Here is an 18,519-nt window from a genome sequence, read left to right as displayed (position 1 = left end):
AAATCCCCATTTTTTCAAAAAAAAAAATTAAAAAGTCCTTAAAGAAACTACCTCAGGATTTTTTGGAAAACTCCCGATTTAATCCCGACTTTTTCAACTGGGAAAAAATCGCCAAAAAGTGGACCAACTAGTCCAAAAAATCAAACTTTGACGATTTAATCGTGACTTTTTGGCGACTTTTTCCACGCTAGTCTTAGCCTCCAGCAAGGCCTTATGTATCCTTTCCCGAGGCCTTCTGTATCCTTTGCCTTTTGGCACATGGAAGCCTAGAATAGTCATCTAGTTTTTCCCAGGTTCTGAAGAGGCAATCAGATTTTATATGTGTACTGAATAATATACATGGGTTTCTAACTTTAATTCACGAATTATTCACAAGTAACCTTTTAAAAGGAACTTTAGTAAAATTAACTTATACTTTTATTAAGATTTTAATTTAATTCTTACTTTTTATAAATTTTATTAATTTATAAAATTAATTTAGTTTACAATCTTGTATATCTACTTTATCATTGAATAATGTATTATATATATATATTATAATGGTGGTATACATATTAAGTGCCCTACTCGACATATTCATCATACTCTAAACAAGTTAGGTATTTACTTCACAAATCAATTCATTACCCCATACTTAGACATTTTCAATATCAACTAGTATGTATACTAGTGCAGTATATGCGATGCATCCATACGTAGCTATCATATGCATGCTAATATCTCGTTTTGCACGTAATTCAAGATGGGACATTATACTAGGGTGGTATCTTCAACATGAGTGCGGGATGTTATTGTTACTATTGATATCATACTCTAAAGGAGTTAGGTATTTACTTCATAAATCAATTCATTACCCCATACTTAGACATTTTCAATATCAACTAGTATGTATACTAGTGCAGTATATGCGATGCATGCATACGTAGCTATCATATGCATGCTAATATCTCGTTTTTCACGTAATTCAAGATGGGACATTATACTAGGGTGGTATTTTCAAGATGAGTGCGGGATGTTATTGTTACTATTGATATAGCAATTAGGGCATTTCAAATGAGTAAATCCTCCTAGCAAGATCGAATTTTTTTCAATTTTTCTAGACTAGTTTGAGTGAGATAGACTCACCTTGACTCCTCATTCAATCATACTCCTCAAGGAAACACTAACAAAGAGAGGATTGTGATCGCAACACAGCAAAGTGGCAAGTAAAACGCCACGATAAGCCTCACTCCACCAACCACCTCACTTATAAAATCCAAAATTTTCCTTTTTGTTTTATTCACTAGTTTGTTCCATAAGTTTTACCATACATAGCTAGTAAATCCTTGGGCAAAAGAGAAATTATTTCTATATCAAAGCCAAAGAATTAATACATCTTTTTTTGAACATATTTTACACATATATTTCACACGTGTTGTAAAATGTAACTAGGTTCGGTCTTCATAATGACATGTAATTATGATCTTTGTAAATGATGAAATTAAGAGAATAAAATTATTTTTATAATACCTTGCTTCATGGGTTTCATGAGCAAGCGGTTTATTTTAGATGGCTCCCATTGAGAACCTTAGGATTTTTCAAAGAGTCAATGTCATGTATGAAGATATGTCAAATGTATTCTAGTAAAATAGCCCTCCAACAACAAGCACACAGTCCTCTTCCTATGTCAGCCTCAAGATGAATAAACTCATGTCGGCTCACATTATGGAGACACACTGGCTCATAAACTCATGTCGACTTATATATGACGGACAAACCACTATAAATAGGCACCTCGGCCTATTCCCCAAAGACAGAATTTCGGTCATCTCTCTCTGAAGTTTTCGGTGGCAACAGAAGTTCGGATGTCTGAGATTTTCGGTGGCAACAGAAGTTCGGATTCCTCTGAAGTTTTCTGTGATGAACTACAGTCAACAGTTCAAATATTTTCAGATGAAGAGAGCAGTGATGAGTTCGGTCTCCAAGCAGTTCAATCTCTGTTTTGGGTGGATTGCAACAGTGACAAATTCGGACTTCTATCACAGTCAACAAGTTCAAATCTCTGTTTAGGATAGGATGTTTCTCTCTGTATTTTGGATGGACAGTCAACAATGTGGGATGACAAAGTGTTGAAGGGAAGTCGGATCACAGTATAGATGCTACCGTGCAGTACCTCTGTCTCGGTGTTACATCAAATGCAGTAAGGTATCATTGATGACATAACAGTTCATTGTTGGCAATACTATTATACTACCTCTGTGATAAAGGCTCGTGAAGGAAACAGTGATTTCAAGGCAGTGAAGAAGATCCCAGTATCAAGGCAATGATGAAGATCTCAGTGGAAGAGGAGGCAAGAAGAGTATTGACAAGAGAACGTGTGTCTTGGTCTTGGAGTGGCTAATAGGTCAAGGGTCTTGGTATTGGTCAATTGAAATCTCTATAAGAAGAATTTGTGCGGGTTTTCCTCTCAAAGAGTGAGAGGTTTCCCCCCTGGCTCATAACCTACATGCTGTGTCTCTTGTCTATTTATGTTCATGCATTGGTTACTGTTTGATGAAGAAGAACGCTAATAATCTAGCATGAAGAAGATCCTAATCTAAACAAGTAAAAAGCATTCACAAGCAGTCACTAATGAAAGAGAAATCACCTAATGCTAATGCCCTAGATTTCTCAACAACGGGTGTATTAAGTTATTTGAGCAGATTTGCAGTAGAGGTCAGAGCTGTAGTGCAACAATTTTCAGGGATTTCTCAGCACACAAGGTGCATATTGAAGTATCTTAAACACACCTAGTTTTAGCTTCATATCTAACTTTCCAAGTTCCTATCTTTAGCTTGTAGCTAAAAGTAATCATTTTCAGCCATTAAACCATTCATGTTTCACAGGAATAATTTGTTGGGTTTCCGCCCAGGGTGATTTTGACCCCATAACCTCAAAGAGTGAATTTTCAGCTTGCAAAAAATTGTTTTAAGGCTTAAAAGTGGTCCAAAGTGACTCAACTTTTGTCTTATAGTCTCCCCACCCCTAGATCTTGGATCTAAAAGTATCTAGGCACTTTTAGGTGGTCTTCACAGGGTATTTCCTTGTTGTTTTCTGCAATTTTCTGCACATTTTGCAGACTGTAGTTATAAAATAGCAAGTTAAATTGCACAGAAACCCCTCTAACCAAGGTACAAATCGTAAAAATAATTTCATATTTGCTTAGCACATTCGTTGCACACTCATTTTGACTACTCACATGATATATCTTAGTATATTTTGGCATCTTTTCTTGCTGTTTTAGTTATACTTTCCTGTGGACTTGACATATTAAAACAACAGACAGCAATAACTCCTTCAATTCGGCCATTAGACTCCATACAAGGCACCAGTTTTGTGTTGGTTGGTTGAGGTCATCCAAGGGAAGCCTCCCATAGCCATTTTGAAGGTAGTTGGGATTACAGAGCAGGCATTTGGGCTGATTTGACAATGGGCTCATGTCTTGTGTGTGTCAGTTTTAGCAGGCTGCAAAGATCTTTGACAACCATGCTTACAGGAGCGATAATGGTGACATATACCTTTTGTTTCAGTTTTCAAAATGGGGATATGCACATCCCCCAATTTGCTAGATTTTAGTAAATTAGGTATGGTATATACTATAAATTATACTCAATGTAAATATACCTTTGAATGTAGCAAAGTTACTTATGGGAGACTGGATTTTCAGAGCCAGTGTTGGATAAACTAGTAGCTCAAAGTTCAAACAGGTACTGAAGGTCATGTTCTTAAAAAGTTAATTAGGAATTCTAATTATCGGGCTCAATTTGATAATTTGTCTCTTCTTTACCTGGCTGCAAGAGGGAGCTGATCTCTTAACTATATGACAATGAGCCAATGCTCATGCACAATCCAAGTTGGGTATTTCTTAGTTGTATTGGGGCAGGTGTCCAGAAGCAGCTCACCAAATTGCATTAGCAAAGCTTTTGCCTTTTCAACGGGCTTTGGATTCGGCTAATATCAGAAACATTTGCAAGCAATTTTTCAATATAGATGAGAGAGCTATAAACTATGGGCCAAGTCAATATAAGTAAGTGTGATTCCAGAGCATCCATGACCCTGGTCTGCAAATAATATATGGATACAGTGAAAACATTATTTTTGGTACTTTAGAAACAAAGTAGAAGTAACATTTCTAAACCTTACAAAATTACCGCACAAGAAGAACGTACAAATACCTCTTTAAGCACAATTTCATCCAAGAGGATGGTTATACTGCTAGGAGAAAGAAAATACAAGTTTTCTAATCAAAAGAATCGAATGTATTACCTTTCTTCTATTATACACATGTGTGCTTTCCTTCTTATGATTGGCACCTTTTTCAAAAGCCACAGGATTAGTGGGGTTAATGATGAACTTGGAACAGCACTGATTTTTACACGGGCACCGTGTTTGGTTTTTGGATATTGATATTAAGACATTATCAACCTTCTCAATTCCATATTGGCAAATATGGTTATCTTTTGAGCTTGACAATCCATTCCATTTAACATGTTGAAACATGTCTACCTTTTGTCCACTGTCTTCTTTTCCATTTAATGACTGCAAATTGGACTCCAAAGAAAACATCTGGTCATAAACTAGTATTTTATCTGAAAATTCTCTTGCAACATTGAGCTTTTCCATTGAATCATTTGGAGAAACGTATTGAAATGCTCCATCAATCCGCTTTAAATATCTGTCATTTCCCATTGGAGTGTGACAATCAGATGGTGACAGAAGCTGCTGACTTGATAAAGAATCTTTCAGTGTGCCATCTTTCACTTTGCAGACTCTTTTTCGGGCTTTGTATCTCTCACAGCGCTGCCAACGGAAAGGCCTACAGCGTTTTTTGGATTGACCTCCATGTTTAGCAACATCATAGCTTGAAGACTGCAATGCTTCTATAGGATTGTTTTCTAAATTTGAACAGTTTTGCATGACATGTTCTTCTCCTTCACATCCTGGGTGGAAAACTGGGTCATATGTCAAGTCAGACTCTAAACTGGGCAAAAAATAACGCTGAGATTTATTACTTAAATGGCTACAGCTTCTGGGCAGATTAACTGATCCCCTTCCTGAATGTTCTTTTAAAGGTCTATAAGATGCATTCATCTCTGCAATTACATGTCCGATATGTTGGTAATCCAGGGCTGTAGTTCCAGCGGAACAACCATCCTCACAGTGATCCCCAGATCTGCAGACTGCATTAGAATCAACAAAGCGTCTTCTTTGTTTGAATGTTCTTGTTTCCCTATCAGCTTTCATGTTCTTGTATTCAGTAGTCCAATAATCAGAGATGTATGGTCTTTTTTTGTCATCCCTGCAAACTCTTTCATAACCATTCATGCCAGTCCAGTTTCTTGAAGAGTTAGACAAATTCAAACCAAAGCCAATATATTCTGCAAGGGGCATTTTCCTATCCATCTGAATGCAATGACTATAGGCTTTTAACTGACAGTCATCCTTGGCATGAGACCATTCACTCTCAAACTGGAAACCTGAAAAGTTCAAAAATAAAAAATGAACTTCCATGTTTCACTTTGACAAAGAATTAGTAACTGAGCAGATCAGTATCAATTCATCCAGTTAAAAGTTCTATAATTTCATCACAGAATTTAAAGTTTATACACAAAATAACAAGACTTGCACCCAGCCTAATTATCCCTGCCACAAAATACACAGAATACCCAATAAAACAAGGATAGTATTTCAGATTATTTGCAGTTAAAACAAGGATAGTATTTTAGATTATTTGCAGTTATACCCACCAGCCTCTTGTTATCCATAACTGTGATCATGTTATAGCCCAAGTTACTATGCCTGAAAGGAATAACAATATATGCACAAGTAGCTAATCCTGCACTTAAAATGACTTTGAATGTTCTGATAAAGGAAAAAGAAACAACACCGACTTGAGAAGCTAGTGTTTGTGTAATCACTGGCCTCCACATGAGCAAGGTCTGGTACCATTTGCCTTGGTATGCTCACCATACTAAGCAGTACCAAAAAAAACACACAAATAAAATCATTTTAGTGCATGAAAAATTATTAACAATTATGGCAATTATGGACTCGGGATATCGGGATCAATGTGGAAAAAGTCGAAGTCGGGATTAAATCGGCAAGGGTCCAAAAGTTGAAAAAGTCGGGAGTTTTTCGAAAAAGTCGGCAAAAAGTCGGCAAAATTGGACTTTTTCAATAAAATCCCGATTTTTTCAATAAAATCCCGATTTTTTCAAACAAACAAAAAAATCATTAAAAAAATACCACGATTTTTTGATTGACTTTTTCGGATTTTTTCGGGGCAAAAAATCGGCCGATTTAATCGGCCAGCCAAAAAAATAAAAAAATCGCCCGAACTTTTTCCACACTGATCGGGATTTCTCACCAATACTCAGGTTCAGTGATTGGGACACTTCAAAAAACCCAGAGATTTTATAGTCCCTGTTACCCACAAAAAAAATGGGTAGCCCCATAGGAGAAAATTTCTCACCAATCTTGGATAGCCAGCAAGCAAGCAGCCCTATACATTGTTCAGTTATGATGATATGACACACACCTCCACCATTTCCACCAGTCATACACCTTTCACCATCTGGCATTCCTCTTAAAGGAAGATGGCCTACCACTTGGCAGGTACTTTAACCATTTTGCAATCAAGTGCTTTTACTTAATGTTTTGGGCATTCTAACATTGGATAAATGGGTGATCTGGATGATTGACCAGTCTTGACTGTAAGCCTGTTCTCTCACCTTACTAGTGGGCTTAGTCTTTGGCCCTAGTCCAGTGGGACCTCTTCTGAGGCGTTAGGGTTATAAAAGGGGCACTACTTGGAAAATCTGGATTGAAGTAGCGTGGCCATAGCCATTCCAGAATCCATACTTAACAGCTTTCATCATTCCCCGGATTTCAAATCCATCCTTCAGGTTTGCTGTCATTGGTTCTTTGGGATTCGGCACCCTCACATCCACATCCTTGAGTCAGGGTCGTAAAACTTTTCCCTACAGGTTGAGGCAGCTAAAAGAAAGGCAAAAGGATAAGATGACCACAAGAAACAAAAATGAAAAGATAAAAGGCAAAATATGGCCGAGACAAAACTTAGCACTTGGGCAAAAGCCTAGCATGAGCTCTACCCCCGTCATTACACATCACTAAATTACTAAATTTCTGAGCACTAAACACTCCATCATATTATAGAGGAACCCTTGCATGTCCCAACCATAATGAGAGAAAAACAGACACATACTTAAGGGGTAAATAAATGCTATACCATTAAAAGCAAGCTTAAAAAACCTGAGCTATGTTCTTTATCAAAGCATTATCCAAAAGAAGTAAAAGATGCACCAGAGGGGTGGAAAAAGCAGGCTCAGGAAAGGGGTAACTCATGCCTCCATGATTGCTCCCTCCATACATTTATACACTCAGGATGATGGACCTCCATCAATTGGTTCCATGGCCATGGCACCCAGCCATGAAGCATTTCCCTTCTGTTCCCACCACTATCACAAACACCTATGAATTGAAGCATCGACCTTGGACATGTCACCTCCCCTTAGGAGCTAGAAGCACCAAATAGGTTTGATCATCTGGCCAACCCTAAGAAGGTAGGGAACACTTTTATGGGGCTTGATCTAGTTAGATATTCGAAGGTGATCCCAATTTGAAGTGATACTATGCCCTTAACAATTAAGTATGCTCCACTACGATGCATTTATGGTCGAATGAATGGTTTCTTTCACATGAATTTAAGATGGTTTTGTCAGGGGTTCCTTGAGGGCAGACATTCCATGCTTGTACTTCACATGATGCAAAGATTGTACCACACATCTAGAAAGCAGTGATGACCTTGCAGATGCACCATTGCCCCTCCACAACAAAGCATTGGGCACTTTGATGATTTCAACAATTGACTAACACCTCAAAGCACCCCCAGATGTTGAAACGTTGAGCTCACTTTGCTTCATGTTGGAGATTCTTGATGATGTACCTAGTGGACCCAACATGCCCCTAGGCTAGCCTTGACATTGTTTGATGGGCATGGCTTGATTTGGAGTCCAAATGATGATGGTCATCCCCAAGATGACTAGGGAGGGCTTGTACCACTTCATGGAGCCCCAACACTTGAGAGAGATTGCACCACGTTGTCTTGATGGCCCCCTTGGAGATGACGCAGGGCACCCAAAGTTGGCTTTTGACATATGGAGACATTTTGAGGCTTGATTTGAGGGCTTACCCTCAATCACTTGGTTGATTATGATGGTTGGAGATGCATCTTGCCCATTCCATGCATTTTTGGAGCTTTATTTGCCCTAAAAGGGCATGATGTCATGCTTGAGAGGAGTTTTGACCCATACATGTGGGCTTTAGGTGGCTTATTTTGTTGTAATGAGCTATTGGGTTGGCATGTACTTGTGACCCATTTTCTTCATCCACATTCAAAATTGAACTTGTCATAGGGCTTTTAGGCTAATTAATGAGAATAATTGACTTCAAAGTTCATATAAATAGAGGATCGCACCATTGTTATTTTTCATCATCACTCCTAGATTTTGACCTCCTTTAGAGAGCTCAACTTAGCATAGTGCAACTTACTACTTATGGAGATGTGATCTTTGTTATGAATAATATATATATATATAATGATGATAATTGTAATAATGATTAGTTAATTAGTAGTTAGTACTGAAGAGGCATGTCTAAATAGGACATGACCTTCCATGAAGAGGAACTGCCTAGGTATATAAGCGGGCCTTATTTGTAACGATCAGACATCACTGTACATTCAACAATTATTTGATAATATATTACTATCCTATCATGGATATTCTTATATTCAAATCTTTTGAAGTAGTCTGTTGAGTATATGAATCTTGTTCGTTACATTGGTATCAAAGCATACGTCTGAGTATACGAACTTTGTTCGTTACATTGGTATCTGAGTTGTCCGATCCTCTGGCCCCTCAACCACTGCACAAAGCTAGTCTGATTCGGCCTTTGGCCATCGAAATTTCGTCAACCTTGTTGCTGTCATGATTCAAGCGTTTCTACATACAAGTTTTGGAGTTTCTCCATCTTGTCATTAGGCCTTTGGCCACTTCAAAAAAAAAAGAAATATTATTAAAAAAAATTATATATATAAAGATAAAAAGAAAAACCAAATATTAAAAAAAAAGGAAAAAAATATTAAATTAAACAAAAAAAAGAAATATATATAAGAAAAAAATAAGGAATTAAAAAAAGGGAGGAAAATGGGTAAAAAAAAAGTCAAAGAAAAAATATTTCCAAAAACAATAAAATTGAAAAAAAAAAGGAAATATTATTAAAAAAAATCAAAAATAAATATAGAAAGTTAAAAGTAAAAAAAAAAAAAATAAATAAATATATATATATAAAAGAATAAGAATAAGAATAATAATAAATTATTTATAATAATAAAATAAAATATATATATATATATAGAAAATAAAATAGCATATTACGTGTGGCTGAATTTTCGACTTACCACCAACAACACCATGTAACATCACCACCGTCGTCTCAGCTAATCGACATTGTCTCCGTCTACAATCAACGGTCGCTCATTCAGCTAACTGCTTACCACCGTACAAACCAACGCAACTACCCAACCTCACTACTCGCTCCCCTTGTTGAAGAATCTAGGGCAATTAGGTTAATGAGATTCTTCTCACGATTATAACTATTTGTGAGGTACACTTTACTTTTCCTTATTAACACAATCCTCTCTTGTTATTATTAGAGTGAGATTGCTTACTTCATCAAATAGATACCAAAACAAAAGAGACAAGAACACAAGATGTTGGCTTTCTGCCAGGGCCAAAACCTCTCACTCTTTGAGAGGAAAACCCGCACAAAAATTCTTCTTGTAGAGATTCCAATTGACGAATACCAAGACCATGACCCTTGACTTATTTAACCACTCCAAGACCAAGACACTAATCCTCTTCTTCATCATTGTTGAGATCATAATCACTGTTACTGATGTCATCATTGCTGCAATATCGAAGTTTTCACTATTGCACCACTGAGGTCTTTACAATTGCACCTTCAACGAGATCATTGTTGCACCTTTATTGAGATCATTGTTGCTCCTTCACTGAGACCTTCACCATAACAAGAAGATCTATGTACTGAGATATGTATATATGTATATATTTGAGTTGCATCGAGATCTTCATCAAGATCATGACCTTGAAACTACGTCTTCATCAAGATCATGGCTAAGATCATGATTACCATTACGTCGAGATCATGATTGTGTCCAGAATGCATGCCGAGACAGAGTGTGTCACAATGGGATCACTGAAATCCTTCTCATCACAGTTATCAAGACTGTGATTTTGACGAGGCCGAGACACATAGATGCTTGTCCGAATTGCGAAGTTTTGTGACTATAATTACTCACTCTAATTACCCACAGAAGTTGTAGAGGCGTTCGAGATTTGTACTCCTGTAATGCGGAAATCTCAGGCCCTGTACCCATCCGAAATTTTCAGAGAATCTGAGTTCTGTACTAGCTCTTTTAAGAAGACGCTAGCTGGGTATTTATAGTAGTTCGACCCACATATTAAGCCAACATGACCGTGTCAAGAGATGTGTCACCTTATATGAGCCGACATGACTTCTCTTTATATTGTTTGGAGGCCAAGTTCTTCAAGAAGGATTGTGCTTGTCTTTGGAGGGCTCCTAGGCATTTCTATAGACTTGTGTACGTTAAACATACGCTCAAGAAGAGCTTCTTCATATGACATTAACTCTTTGACTCAATAATAAATCCTAAGACTCTCAATGGCAGCCACTAAACAAATAAACCTCTTGCTCATGAAACCCATGTAGCAAGGCATACAAAAATAATTTTTATTTCTTTCATCATTTACAAAGATCATGTCATTATGAAGACCGGACCTAGTTACATTCTACAACACTCCCTCTTAACTAGGGAGGTATTCATAATGGTACTTGGTCATTCTCAATCTGAAAAATTTCTCATAAGAAGAATCGGATTGGTAACCCATATGTATAGCATCATAATAACCAACATTGCTTCCACAGCAAGGCCTTGACTAATAGCTCTATCTCTCATCAGATCAGAGCACAATGTTGGTGAGACCAATGACTATAGAAACCTTCACCATTGTCTCTCAAGGTACATACCCACCCGAGTGTTCACTGAGTATGACCTTCTAGGACTATTCTTATCTTGGGTTCCCAACCCTCAAAGAATATTGGTCCTCTTTCCTACTCTTCTCTTGGATGCCCTACACATCCTCAAAGAGTATCGAATGCCAGATGATTACCCAATCCTCCATTCTTTCTTCCCAAGTGAAGACAAGAATGCTATGTTTATCTCTCCTTCTCAACTAGGGAAGATATGCCCATTCCTGTAAAGGAATGTACCCAGGTCCCAAGCTCCTTCTGACCAGGAACTTGGCCAAGCTCCCTCTTAATTAGGGACTTGTCAAAGCTCCCTCTTAAATAGGGATTCTCCTTTTCATCAACAGCTTCTTATTCATGGGTCTTTCAACTACTTGATCAATTTCTTTTCTTAATGTCATGAAATTCAATCGAGCTTCTTTCTTGTAGGGCATTAGCCATCGATCACTTTCCTCCTTGGTTCATCATGCCATTCCTTTCTTCACAGAAAGTGGCTTTCTTGGTACATATCTGGATCCTTCTTCACATGGTTACTTCTTTCTCATCATGCTTCTTTCAGGAATTCTCATCCACCACATGAATGCTAGTTGTACTTGCACTTACAACTCTTGTTCCAGTAGCCCTGCATGAACTCATCCAGATATTATTCAAGAAATCAAAACATAACATTAAATCGAATAGTACCTTATGAGATGGCGCTTCGTCATGACATTTTCCTGTAGGTATCAGCATCCTGCATACATGTTGACACGTCTCTGAAAGATATCCATTGTCAAGGGTCTCCATCTTTTTCAAACTTTTGTCAGAGTCTTCATATCTTTCTGGGAGATTTCCTAATCAAATCTTCTTGGTCTTTCGGATGTTGATTGCATTTATCATGGTTGCATATCTCACGATCTCTTTCTCCCTCACACATTCCATTCCCCAGGAGCTTTCAATCAGAGTTTCTTAATTTTAGTCAACCACCTCATACTTCATATGAGGACATATTATGTTGATTTCATCTAGTGTAACTTATGCCTTCCTACATCCTTTCAGAGGAAGAGATCCTTTTTCCCTTGATCACACTTCTCAAAATAGAAGCAGTGATCCATGTTACTGCAACCATATGACATGACTTTATAATACTAAATACAAGCATACATGCCTCATTTATCTTTAGGTCATCTAGGCTTCTTCCAGCAGCTTCCTTGATTGAAAAGATCTTCAACCCCTTGATCTGCTTCATTTCTCATGTCATCATACCATCATTCCATGAATTCCACAAGTTGGAGTTCCTAATGAAACATTTGCTTCCTCTCTCAATCAGTGAATCCTTTGATGAGGATTTCATCAAAGAATCTTGAGGATCTTGCATATCCCCATCTGGCAAATGTTTCCTTTTTTATTTGATGTATGATGAGCCTTGTCCTGGATGACTTCATTCTTTACTTCAATGTCCAAAGAGGTTCCCAAGAGCTATATTCTTCCTGTTTGACTGTCATATATTTAGTTCCTTCTATCCTTCATGATTCTCATGGTGATGTCATGAGCTCTTGTTTCTAATGTTTCCATGATGCCACGATGTATCTTATTATTTATCATGGTCATATCTATAACAAATGATTTAGGAGCTTATGATAAGACCCTTTTGTGAGGGATACGATCTCAATCATAGTAGAGATCTGTTACTCCCTCTTTCGTTGGACCTTTTTCTTCAACTTCCTCCATCTTTTCGGTGATATGAGCTTTCTTTCCATAACATTGAATCTTAGTTATATTGTTATGTCTTGTTTGAGACCAAACTTCCCTTTCCTTTCTACAAATGTTTGAGTCCTTTAACCTTCAACATGTTTGCCCTCAACTTGTCTTTTTCTATCTAGTATTGAGAAAACAAGTTGTTGAATGAGGTATAACTTTAGTGCATTTAAGAACAATGATAATTATCTTCTTGTCATCTCTCCCAAATCTCTCGTTTGAGATCTTATAAAGATATCCCTTCATTCTTTGATACCTTCAATTTTAAGTAGATCAGAGTAAGTGATATGACCTTCTTTACTGTATTTTCAGAGAATATATCTTCTAGCATTTCATATATCTCTTTGATGTCTCCTCTGCTACATAGGGATGAGAGGACCTTTGACTGATTTCATAAGAATCCTATGAGTCCCTTGATCCTTTTCCATGCATTCAAACAATGCTTGACCTTCAGAGATTTTTCCATAGATATCAATGACTTCTCTTTTAGGGACTATATCTATCCTCCTTTCTTATGCAAGGAATTTCGATGACCCAACCAATTTATAAATCTCCTCGCAAACACGAAGTCATTTATCTAAACTTGATTATAGAATGAAAGATACTTACTTGACAAGTGAAGATGAACTCTTCTACTTGATCACTTTGATAATGGTTGAAGAAGATGTATTAGAGCTTCCTCTTGTATGATCTTCTTTCAAATGAAAAAGCCTTTCTCCAATAGAAAAGGTTACTTCTTTTGATGAGGATGATTTGCTGCTTCCTTGGAATATCTTCTTCTAGGGCAAGGAGATGATCCTTCAAGATGATGACAATGCCTTCTTGCCTTCAATATGCTTCACCTTATTTTGTAGATCAGAACTGCTACTAGGGTTTCTACTTTCTCCAAGATGATGTGATCTTCGTTTTTAAGGTCCTTCGAGCCACCCTGCTTTGTAGACAACTTGAAGAGGGTCTTGGTGGCCTTTTAATGATGACTACGAAACTAAAAGTTCTTGTTGTTGTAGACTGCGTCTTCTATCTAGGGTTTGATCAAAATTAGGGTTGGATTCTTCAATATAGATCTAGATCCTTTTCTTTTATATCCTTCAACTTGCCTTGATGCCCTTTGTTAAATTTGGACAACTAGGTCCAAACTCCATGTTCTGATGCTCAGATTAAGAGGCTAATATTTTTGTTGGATTCCTCTTTCTGAGAGGTGTAAAATCCATATAAAAATAGTCTTAATCCGATGAGCAGAACCTATATTTTGAATTTATTATTCTTAATAAATTATATGTGCAAAGGTCAGCCAGTTTTGTAATGTAGGCTCACATGCCCAACAGATGTGTCACACACCCTCATTGATGGATATATATATACAGGGAAAGTTGGAGAGAATTTGAACACAACACAACTCACATCTTCCTCTCTCATCCTAAAAAGTACGAGCTACCTGGAGGACGAATTTCAGCCACACGTGGGAAGGACGAAGAGGATGTTTCTGCTGCTAGGGTTTCGCAGAAGTTTGACCAGCGTTGACTTTGGTCAACGCTTGGTCCAAACAAGCTGAAAACTTGTGGGAGGTTCGATTTTTGAAGGCCATACTACCTGGCACAAAAATCGAGGTCAAAGGGTTGACCGTTTTGCTGCTGCGTTGACTTTTAGCTTGCTGCCCCTGCATTAACTTTTCAGGACAGCGTTGACTTTTGTAGAACTGACTTGGGTTGACTCATCTACTGGTTGGAGGGTTGTTGTGACACATGCTGGGCTGGCTGACCAAAGGAGACTTTGCTGGTTGAAGCATCCTGTTGACCGTCGAAACAATCACATGCATTTTTCTTGTTTCTGATTTGTCTTCTGTAAGATCTGCTTATATGTTCTATCTGCATTTTGCTTATCTACTTGTATGATTGTTGTGAGAAAAGTGAAATTGCTCTTAGCATAGAACATCTACAAAACTTAACATGGTATCAGAGCTGAGGTGAAGACAAACTCTATCTATAGCAATCATCATCGAATGAAATGGATTCCTCTAAGCTTGAATTCAGGGAGAATGACAAGCTGACTGGAAGTGATGACTTCCATGCCTGGAAGATGTTATTAGATCTCAAATTAGAAGATCATGATCTCCTAGATCATGTGACAGGGAAGATTCAAGAACCTCCATCAAATGCCTCTGCTGCTGTTAAACACATTCTTGAGTAGTCTCCTCCTCTCCACGTCTGGGATTTTGGTGAAGGTGAGAGATACCCTCGCTGCTGTACGTTGCCCCAGCTGTAGATACCTAGCCACAGGTGATACCCTAGATGCAGTGATGCCCTAGCCGCAGTAAGCAACAGGCTTATGAAGAAATATAAACGCAGTCAATGGGTCAATAAAACGTAGTCAACGAGACATGTTCACGCAACAGAACTTTGCATTCCTCTCTGCCATTCTACGTGAACTTGGGATACATATATACGCTATACAGGTATGGCCATTCTACGTGAAGTTTGGATACATATACATGATATATATATATATATATATATATATATATATATATCATGTATATATATATATATACGCCATACAAGTGTGACAATTATAGCCACAGTTGAGGAATAATGAATCCGCAAGAAATGAAGGAGTCGCAGTAGGGTTTGACTGCACTTTGTTTCGGTTTTAGATACAGTTATGATCTCGGCTGTATGGAGCAGTAATGACTTCGATGAGGACACAACAGTGAGGCAAGTTCTGGGCTAAATACATTCTCAAATTGCAGGTGCAAATCTCGGATAGATGGACCAGAGAAGATCTCAGATGAGGATGCAGTTTTGGCATGAAGTCTGGGCTAATCATATTCACGGCCTAATAGAGATCACAGTGATCCTGAAGATACTGTCTCAGTCTCGGCATATAATCTCGTTGAAGAGAATTTCAATGATGACTGTGTCTACTGCAATCTAAGCAGTGACAATCAAATCAAGAGCTACAGTCTCGGTATACTCAAACGGAGCAGTGACGGATCAACTCTCTCGGATCAACGAAGGTCATCTTGAATATTATCTCTATTTCATATATATTACTGTCTCAGCATAACCAGATTAATGAAGTATGTTTAGGTGATGACATTGATTCTCGGCATCCCTGAAAAAGGAGATATATCATATCAATAGTCTCCATTGTATTCGGATCTAGTGATCTCGACATGAATATGATCTCAGAAGCAGTCACAATGACAAGGGTCACAAGAAGTAGTAACATGATTATTACAGTTTAAGTATAATGAAAGAAGCAGTACAGTGAAGTGTTGTCGTGGTCTTTATGGTGCAGAGATCCTAAGGGCAACCATTCTCAACAATAATACCATCCCTAACTTTGATGAGCTTCTGTCTAGATGTATGCAAGAAGAAACAAGGATGAAGGAATTTGATAATGAAAGAAATGCTGCCTATGTTGCTCATTCCCGAAAGAAGAACTCTGGTGCTTCCAAGGACAAAGGAAGGACTAAGACTCAAAAGAAGAAGGGTAAATGTTTATGCTAGAGAATGCCCCTTCCAGAAGAATTCTCCCGATAGTGACGACAACAACAACAACCGAAGGAATGGGAATCAAAGAAATGACAAATCCAAAGGAAAGAGGAAGGCTCACTTTGAAGGAAACCATCCACCTTCTAAAAGGACCAGAAATACCAGGTATGAGGAGTCTAATGTTGTTGATAAAAGAAATGAGTATATTCTAATATCTGCTCTCTCAGCTGCATCTCCGCCCGACACTATGGATGTCTGGCTAATCGATAGTGGTGCCTCAAGACACATCATCGGATTCAAGGAAGCACTTTCTGACATGGTTGAAAGGGATACTAATCTAGAAATTATCCTTGGGGATAATGCCACTTATCCTGTGAAAGGGACCGGGACTGTGACCCTCCACTTGTCTCAAGGACAAGTCCTCCATCTACAAGATGTACTCTATGTACCCAAATTGAAGAAGAACCTTGTGTCTGTATCTGCCATGGAAGACAAAGGATTCAATGTAACTTTCTCTGATGGAAAGGTACTCATGTGGAAGAAGAGCTTCAAGGAAGCTATCTCAATTGGTTTTAGAGTTAGTACACTCTACCAGGTTGGAGGGAGTCTGTTGGGAGCTATGACTTGTGATACTATCCGTCAAACCGAACTATGGCACCGAAGATTTGGACACCTTCATTACAAGGCTCTTCCCGAAGCAAGGAAGGTGGTGACAGGGATGCCTGATTTTGGAAATAATCATAAAGGTGTATGTAAGGGCTGTGCTGAAGGAAAACATACAAGGGGACCTTTCCCCTCAAGTGTCACAAAGACATCTGAGATATTGCAACTGGTCCATTCTGATCTTTCCGGTATGTTGCCTGTAACATCCCTGGGGGGATGTTCTTACTATATGACATTTACTGATGACTTCTCTCGCAAAACCTGGATATACTTCTTGAAGAAGAAGGATGAGGCTTTCATGTGGTTCCGTACCTTCAAAGCCTTGGTGGAAAATACGACCGGAAAGAAGATCAAGATTTTGAGGACTGACAATGGCACTGAATATGAGTCAAATGAGTTCAAAGACTTTTGCAGAGAAGCTGGCATTAAGAGGGAGACTACCACTGCATATACTCCTGAGCAGAATGGTGTTGCTGAACGCAAGAATAGGACTATTGTGGAAGCTGCCCGTGCCATGCTATGTGACTAGGGTCTTCCAAAGTTTCTGTGGGGAGAAGCTGCAAATACTGCTGTGTACATTCAAAACCGATGCCCTCATTCCACTTTGGACTCCAAAACTCCCGAAGAGGTTTTCTCTGGTAAGAAACCTGATGTCTCACATTTTAGAATTTTTGGATGTCCTGTCTATTTTCATGTGCCGAAAGAAAAGAGAAGTAAGCTGGATGCTACTGGGAAGAAAGGAATGTTTGTGGGCTACAGTGAGACTTCTAAGGCATATAGAGTCTATGTACCTGGTCAAAGGGAAGTAGAGATAAGCCATGATGTCACTTTTGACGAAGATGCTTCCCTGAAGAAAGTAGTAGATCTTCCTAGATCTGAAGGAAAGCCTCTCATTCTAGTGCTGTATGTGGACGACCTCTTCCTGACAGGTGATGACCATCTCATTCATCAATGTAAGAGGGAGCTTGCTGCTGAGTTCGAGATGAAAGACCTAGGACTGATGCACTATTTCCTAGGCCTGGAGGTCTGGCAGAGACCTGGAGAGATTTTCCTTTCTCAAGGAAAGTATATTGTGAAGCTTCTGGAAAGATTTGGGATGGTGGACTGTAAATCCGTGTCGACACCAATGGAACTCAACTTTAAGAAGTTGAGTGGCAGCGCTGCAGGGCCTATCTTGACCAATCCTACTGAGTATCGTCAACTCATAGGAGCTTTGATGTTCTTAGTGAACACCCGTCCGGACATATGTTTTGCAGTGAATACTTTGAGTCAACAGATGGTTGAGCCTCATCATTTTCACTGGGTTGGTGCCAAGAATCTTTTGAGATATCTTCGGGGCACGATAAACCATGGGCTGAGATACACTGCCGGGAGTGTGATACTCCGGGGATATACTGATGCCGATTGGGCTGGCAGTGTGGTGGATCGTAAGAGCACATCTGGATGCTGTTTCAAT

At 38.5% G+C, this 18,519-nt stretch overlaps 1 protein-coding gene across 5 annotated transcripts in view; it reads right to left on the bottom strand.

Moving 5' to 3' along the window:
* Positions 1 to 18,519, bottom strand: part of TERT (telomerase reverse transcriptase) — a 422,846-nt gene that overhangs the window by 355,090 nt on the left and 49,237 nt on the right. For all 5 annotated transcript variants that reach the window (XM_089437131.1, XM_089437132.1, XM_089437134.1 and 2 more), the window contains one exon: positions 4,285 to 5,495. In XM_089437131.1, coding sequence (XP_089293257.1) covers positions 4,285 to 5,495 — 1,211 coding nt within the window. The remainder of the gene's footprint in view (positions 1 to 4,284; positions 5,496 to 18,519) is intronic.

Source organism: Pinus tabuliformis, chromosome 5_2 (assembly GCF_031772625.1).
Source record: "Pinus tabuliformis cultivar Carrire ecotype Pingquan chromosome 5_2, CPIR1, whole genome shotgun sequence".
NCBI lineage: Eukaryota > Viridiplantae > Streptophyta > Pinopsida > Pinales > Pinaceae > Pinus > Pinus tabuliformis.
Note: the sequence above shows the minus strand (reverse complement) of the source record. Positions and strands in the feature narration are given on the sequence as shown.